Source organism: Stigmatopora argus, chromosome 9 (assembly GCF_051989625.1).
Source record: "Stigmatopora argus isolate UIUO_Sarg chromosome 9, RoL_Sarg_1.0, whole genome shotgun sequence".
Lineage (NCBI taxonomy): Eukaryota > Metazoa > Chordata > Actinopteri > Syngnathiformes > Syngnathidae > Stigmatopora > Stigmatopora argus.
Window position 1 is genome coordinate 13,623,670 of NC_135395.1, and position 7,251 is coordinate 13,630,920.

General features: G+C 38.5%; 1 protein-coding gene and 1 long non-coding RNA gene across 3 annotated transcripts in view; both read left to right on the forward strand.

Annotated features, from left to right (window-relative positions):
- The window catches only part of flt4 (fms related receptor tyrosine kinase 4), a 43,199-nt gene extending 39,042 nt beyond the window's left edge, over window positions 1–4,157 (forward strand). For both annotated transcript variants that reach the window (XM_077610215.1, XM_077610216.1), the window contains 7 exons: window positions 65–176; window positions 352–451; window positions 1,238–1,343; window positions 1,408–1,532; window positions 2,954–3,074; window positions 3,441–3,526; window positions 3,673–4,157. In XM_077610215.1, coding sequence (XP_077466341.1) covers window positions 65–176; window positions 352–451; window positions 1,238–1,343; window positions 1,408–1,532; window positions 2,954–3,074; window positions 3,441–3,526; window positions 3,673–3,859 — 837 coding nt within the window. In that variant the 3' untranslated portion in view covers window positions 3,860–4,157. The remainder of the gene's footprint in view (window positions 1–64; window positions 177–351; window positions 452–1,237; window positions 1,344–1,407; window positions 1,533–2,953; window positions 3,075–3,440; window positions 3,527–3,672) is intronic.
- Window positions 4,158–4,676: 519 nt separating this feature from the next.
- On the forward strand, window positions 4,677–7,220 carry LOC144082014 (uncharacterized). The gene is made up of 4 exons (XR_013303109.1): window positions 4,677–4,815; window positions 6,154–6,227; window positions 6,303–6,449; window positions 7,110–7,220. It is a non-coding gene; the product is annotated as an uncharacterized LOC144082014 (long non-coding RNA).
- Window positions 7,221–7,251: the final 31 nt, after the last annotated feature.

The following is a 7,251-nucleotide window of genomic DNA, read 5'->3' on the forward strand; positions in this document are numbered from 1 at the left end:
ATTATGCTTTTTTTTTTCTTTTTTAATAGCTTGGTTGTAATATTTGTCTTTGACCTCTTTATAGGCGCGACTACCTTTAAAGTGGATGGCCCCGGAAAGCATCTTTGACAAAGTGTACACCAGTCAGAGCGATGTGTGGTCCTTTGGAGTTCTCCTCTGGGAAATATTTTCTCTTGGTATAAAATGTTTTTTCTTAAATCATATTGTATTAGAAAAAATGGAAGAAAAAGGAGATTCAAAGGTCATTTTTGTGTCTGTACAGAGCGATTGGGAATTTTGTTGGACTTGCTAATGCAGATGGAATCGTCATGCTAAATTTTTCATTAACAAGCGTCTTTGTTCTACTTTCAGGTGCATCTCCATATCCCGGAGTGCAGATTGATGAGGATTTTTGCAAACGATTGAAAGATGGCGTCAGAATGAGATCGCCAGAAACAGCCTCACCTGAAATGTAAGCTCCATGTCAAGATTGGGAAAATTTCTGGTCACTTTGTTTACCTTTAAAATGAACACTTTTCAGTCCTTTAACAAAAAAAGATATATATTTATAATTAAAAAATTTTTAAATAAATGATTAATTCAGGAAAAAAATGGGCCATTTCACCCCTAAAATTTGCCGCAATATCAATAAATATCACTCCCGTATGAGTGGCCAGTATTTTAAAGTAACTATTATTCAATATTTTTTAAATATATAACAATATTTTGTTGTTGTTGTTGGTGGTGACAATGTATACACTAACCACCAAACAGTCACTTTCCCTATGAACAGCTAAAGCAGTAAAATAAGTGCAAAAAATGTTTACATCCAAACACTGTTCCTTTTTTACTCTACTGCAAACTGGCTTGAAGATAAACAAGATTATAAACAGCATCCAAAAGTGATCTCTGATGACAAAATGCTTATGATGCATTAATGCTCATTTGTCATCATCATTGTGGTTGTAGTGCTTGGTGATGTAGCACTGCACTGATTCAATTTCTAAATATCCACTCGCCTCTTGTGTCTCTAAAGCACTCCATCAGCATTGTAGCAAATCTCTAATTGTGATGCAGCACATTTTTTCCACTATCTACCCAAGCATTCCATTGTAAATTCACATTGTAAAGACTTGCTTGTCCATGGAAATCATATCAATTTCTCTCTAAGTGATCATCTTCCCAAAGCGTGGTTTTCACTTATATTTTTTTGAATTCTAAGTATGCCTTGTATGACTTAGCTGCCCTCTACTGGTAGATACGGTATCATGTTGGCGTGTTGGCACGGGGAACCGAAAGAGAGGCCCCCTTTCCCCGCCCTGGTGCAAATCCTGGGAGACCTGCTGCAGGACAACAGTCTGCCTGTGAGATAATCATTTGAGCGAAAGTGCTTTTCGGCCTGTTGCTGATCTTTTTTTACCCCCCCAGGATGGGAAAGACTACATCCCTCTGAACCACTCACACAGCTCAGAGGATGATGGCTTTTCTCAAGCTTCATCTCGACCCGCATCCGAAGAGGAATTGCGGCAAGCCTGCAAAACGCTGCCAACAAGGTTACCGCCGCAAGTTCATGTCCTGCCCTTTCTTACATAACACAGTATACATTGAAGTTATGGTTTCCCATGGGGGAGCATCATGACTGCCAATTATGTGACTGCCTTGTTTTGATACAAAAAAAGCTTTGAAGTAAGCCTATAAATGACAGTAAGTGAGTTTGTCAGTAAATTGCGACAAGAGCATCCTAGGTTATGTCTGCCAACTAGGACTGCCATAATTAATCGTCACCTTATTCATGATCAAATGAATTACCAACTATTTTCATAGGTAATTATATATCTAATACTTCATAGGTGACTTATCTGACTTACCAATTGTCTGTATCCTCTTTTCAGCCTCCTCATTACAAATATTCTCATGCATTTTTTAAATTTACGTCTATTGATTCATTTTTTAATTCAAAAACAGAAAAACACTACAACTTCTTTATTTTTCGTTTTAAAATACAGTAGATGTTTTTTTGTATGTTTTTTTGGATTATTTATGTAGATTTTAGTTTAAAAAAGGGGGAAATATAAAGTCTCATCTCTTTCTGAACCGCTTTATCCTCACTAGGGTCGCGGGGTGTGCTGGAGCCTATCCCAGGTGACTCCAGGCCAGAGGCAGGGGACAACCTGAATTTGTGGCCAGCCAATCACAGGGCACAAGGAGACGGACAACCATTCACTACATCATACCTGTCAACCTCTGCCGATAACTGCCCTTATAAATGATTATGATTCCCCTTACAAACCCCCAAAAAACCTTACAAACACCGGTACTCATACCTAGGGGCAATTTAGTGTCCAATCAGCCTACCATGCATGTCTTTGGAATTTGCCGAATGTGGGAGGAAACCGGAGTACCTGGAGGAAACCCACGCAGGCCCGGGGAGAATATGCAAACTCAACACAGGTGGACCAACCTGGATTTGAACCCAGGTCCCCCACTGTGAGGCTGTTGCGCTAACCACTCACGCCACCGGGTCGCCCCTAAATATTTGTTTGTTGGCGGCCCATTGGTTAACGTGTCGGTCTCACAGTTCTGGAGTCGTGGGTTTGATCCCAGGTCAACCCTCACTGTGTGGAGTTTTGCATGTTTTGGCGTGTTGCTTGTGTGGGTTTTCTCCGGGTACTCCGGTTTTCTCCCACATTCCAAAAACATATATGGTAGGCTGATTGGACACTCTAAATTGGGTATGGGTATGGGTGAGTGTGCATGGTTGTCCATCTCCTTGTGCCCTGCGATCGGCTGGCCTGGAGACAGCTGGGATTGTCTCCAGCACCCCCTGCGACCCTAATGAGGATAAAGCGGTTCAGAAGATGAGTTGAGATATGTACTTGAAGCAGAATAAGTCACCTGAGGTTTTTATTTGAGTCTCATTTTGACGATCGGTCACGTAATCGGTGTGTTGACCTCTTTTTCGTCTCCTGAGCAGATATTATAACTGCGTGCCCTTTGGTGGCTGCGTGCTTGTGGGAGCCTCAAAGACATGTCAGCCCAGAGTGAAGACGTTTGAAGAGTTGCCATTAGAAATTCACCCTCAGACGAACACTCAGGTAAGAACTTTTCATCCTTTTGTTAAGATGTACTTTGTGAAAATAGACATGCCATCGCTTTCACCCTTAAAGCTGATTCACTTTTCAAGAGGTCACCACGCTGCAGGAAAGATTTGGAGTTAGAAGAGATGCTGAAGTTGCTAATGTCAAAAGTGACCATCTTCAAAGTGTGTTCAGAATAAAGTTGGAAAAGTGACTGAAGCTAAAAATGCATTTGAAACAAACGATAGGGCTGAAAGGGAAAGTTTATGTTTAGGTGCCATGGACGGCCAATGATGTGCAATTCATTTAGACTTGCTGTTTGAATAAGGACTTCTGTGTTTTTTTTAACAAGCTCAACAGAATTTCATGTGACTCTTTCTTCAGGATAACCAAACAGACAGCGGGATGGTTTTAGCCTCGGATGAGTTCGAACGCTTTGAACGCAAGCACAAGGGAGCAGTGTCAAAAAGGTGAATCATGCAAAAACTTTATTTCTACAAATGTTCAGTATCCAGCATCTTGTGTTGTCCTCTTCCCTATCATGAATTTCCACCATAATACTATTTAAACACACAGATTTGTTGACTTTTAAATCATTTTGGTGTCCCAACTTTAGACGCATGAGCAGCAGCAGCAGCACCGAACCTCTGACGGCGTCCTTCGGCTCGACCGTCTCCGCACATCCGCATTTCTTTCAAACCTTTTACAATAACGAATACGGGCACTTATCGGAGGAGGGCTTCTGCAGCAGCGATTTCTTCCGCTCGCCCAATGCACCATGTTTGACTTCCTCCAACGTGTGATTGAAGGAAGAGAAGGTTGAAAATTAAAGCAGCCAGCTCTTAGTGAGTTATACTCAAGTATGTTAGTGTAAATAATAGATAGATAAATACATGGTGAACTTTTACCCTGGACTTGTATACACTGTCTGGCATCATAGCAGCCACTGGGTGGCAGCATTATAATTTTCAAAAAAATGCTTTTGTTTCTTCTTACAGTTACTGTATTTGTTTTAATTGTTTTTAAGCTTTTTTTTATTCAAAGTGCTTCATTTGTACAACTGTTACCTTTCCCGGTATAATAACATCATTTTTGCCCGTACGCCATTGACGTTCATCGCTGTCTTTTCCCGGGAAAATCGCCCCCATGGCCTGGTTTTAATGTCTGAAAAGCTCCAGTATTTTTATTTAATCATGAACTGCTGCTAGGAAGTGGATTTTACCCCATTTTTGTGCATTGATTTATTGATTATTTTTATGTGTCGCAGTTCTAGCTGCAGTAGAGGTTTTATAGCCATAAAATAGTTTTTGAGGGTTGGATTGATACGTTGAAGGCGCTACGAGCAAATGCACCGACCGCCACTGTATACAATACAATGAAGCATTCTTTTTGTGTCAAATTTTAAACTTTTAATGGAGTCAGATGGCTTGGAATAATGGTGAGTTGATGTAAAATACTAAGTCAAATATTACTCAATATTTGGTGAAATTGGCTTACTATGACGTACTGTTTTATAGCATCAAGGCCACAAAACTCACGACTAATCTACGTCATCTTCAAAACAGACAATGAGTTGGGAGGACAAACCACCTCTTGGAGCGCGGTAATCAAGCCACTATCTTTTCCACTTTCAATGCGGCGGGACAATATGGGCGTGGTTACGCCTATTGTAGACGCACCCGAGTTAATTAAGCGCATGCGCAGTAACCGTTCCTTTTGGAATCCTTGCCCAAGCTGACAGCCGACGAGCACGCCAACGGTAAGGAATAGGAGCAATTCACTGGCCTAAATGCGTTTTTATCACGCTATCGGGAGACTTTTCAGCAATCGATTGAGCCCAAAATGCCAACAAATCTCTTAGTTTAATGCCAGGTTTAACACACCGTCGACAATTTAAGTTTGGGCTTTGTGCCGTATGTTACTAGTTAGCATTAGCGTTAGCGTCACGATCTGGCTTAAAAACTATGTTATCCGTTTTCTCTCCATTATTGAGTCGTGTAGCAAGACTTTAAATTTAATCAAACAATGCCGAGACATCAACCGACAGTTTGCTGGGTAAATTGCTCACTAGTTAGTTTCTGTTGTGTTGTAAGTAATGATAGTTTTCATTGCGAGTGCTAAACACCAGTTGCCGATTTGTAATGGTTCTGTTTTTACCCAAAAAAAACACTTATACAAAACTGTTAAGCCAACTTTCTGCTAGCTGTTAACGTCAGTCTGTATATTTAATCGCCGTATACAAAACTATGAAGCCAACTTAATCCTAGCTCACTGGTGTCAAAGCGGCGGCCCGGGGGCCAAATCTGGCCCGCCGCGTCATTTTGTGCGGCCCGAGAAAGTAAATCATGAGTGCCGACTTTCTGTTAGGATCAAATTCAAATGAAGATTATACATGTATATTATATTTCCTCATTTTCCCCTTTTTAAATAAATAATTGTAATTTTTTAGTCCTTTTTTTCTTGTGTTTTTAGTTCAAAAAGCATTTAGTAAAATCTAAAAATAAATATATTAAAAAAATCTGTTTTCCACGCTAATATTGAACATATTCCCCAAAATATTTTATTTCCTTTTGAAATGAAAAACAAATTATTAGAAGATATTTTCCCTCATGAAGAAAAAAAAAGCTCAGTTTTTTTTTAGATCTATAAAAACTGAATGTTTAGGGATTTTGATAGTTATTTTTAATCCAATTTAAATAGAAAAAAAATATCAAAATATTTCAAAAATGGTCCGGCCCATGTGAAATCGAGTTGACGTTATTGCGACCCGCGAACCAACCCGGGTTTGACACCCTTGTCCTAGCTGTTAACGTCAGTCTGTATATTTAATCGCCTTGTCTGGAAAAGAAAAAATAGCACTTGGCACTCGCTAACTAATTTTCCTTTTTTATCTTGATCGTTAATTAAATTTCTTGTAAGATTTCTCCATCCCATAATTGTTTGGCAAAGCCCAAATACCTTGGTTAAATCAAGTTTTCCCTGTTTAGCATCAAGATAAAACTACTTCCCCAAAAAACAACTAAGCCTATCTGTTGAATCTCCAGGCTCTATATATGCTAACTTATGCTTTTTTTGTGTGCAAATTTTCCCTGTTTAGCACCAAGATGCAGCTCTTCTACCATGCCTAGAGCACTATTGAGGTTATAGAAGAGGAGACTGTGCCAGATCGAGGTAAAACTAACCCCCCACCCCGAAAAAAAAAGTTGAATCTCCATTCTAACTTTTGCTATTTTTTTTTGCATGTAGGCCTGAGAGATCTTCGTCGCAAGTTGCCCACTTGAATCATATGGTGTCTCTGTACTTCTGAAAATCCAAATTAAATAAAAGCCTAAATCATCATGGTGATGTTTCACTGGCCATTCATTTCCACAGCTCTTGGACTAAATCTTTAAGGTAAGAAGGATCTCAGTTAATGTTAGAGCAGGAATTCTAAGTATTTATTCCCAAATTTTTTTTAAGTGTCTATTCCCCATTTTTTCTAATTTTACTTGGTGTTTATTCCCCCTTTTTTTCCCAGTGTTTATTCTCCCCAGTTTAATTTTTTTTCCAAGTGTTTATTCCCCCATCTTGTTTTCTAATTTTATTTTCTAAGTGTTTATTCCCCCATCTTGTTTTCTAATTTTATTTTCTAAGTGTTTATTCCCCCATCTTGTTTTCTTTTATTTTCTGTGTTTATTCCCCCATCTTTTTTTCTTTTATTTTCTGTGTTTATTCCCCCATCTTTTTTTCTAATTTTATTTTCTGTGTTTATTCCCCCATCTTTTTTTCTAATTTTATTTTCTAAGTGTTTATTCCCCCATCTTTTTTTCTAATTTTATTTTCTAAGTGTTTATTCCCCCATCTTTTTTTCTAATTTTATTTTCTAAGTGTTTATTCCCCCCATCTTTTTTTCTAATTTTATTTTCTAAGTGTTTATTCCCCCATCTTTTTTCTAATTTTATTTTCTAAGTGTTTATTCCCCCAGTTTTCATTTTTTCTAAGTGTATTTTACAAAGATTAATTGTAAGTGTAAAATTGTTTTGTGAACCTTTAACTAAAATGTCTTGTCTACAGGTGGACACACCCAAGAAAAGACTGGCTACACCTATCAACACTTCAATGTAATGCCAACTAAGTATGCTAAAGTTGAAATGTTTACCTGTAAATAAATTCTTTTAACTTGGATTGTTACTTGCATTTTTTGTTAGATAAAGAC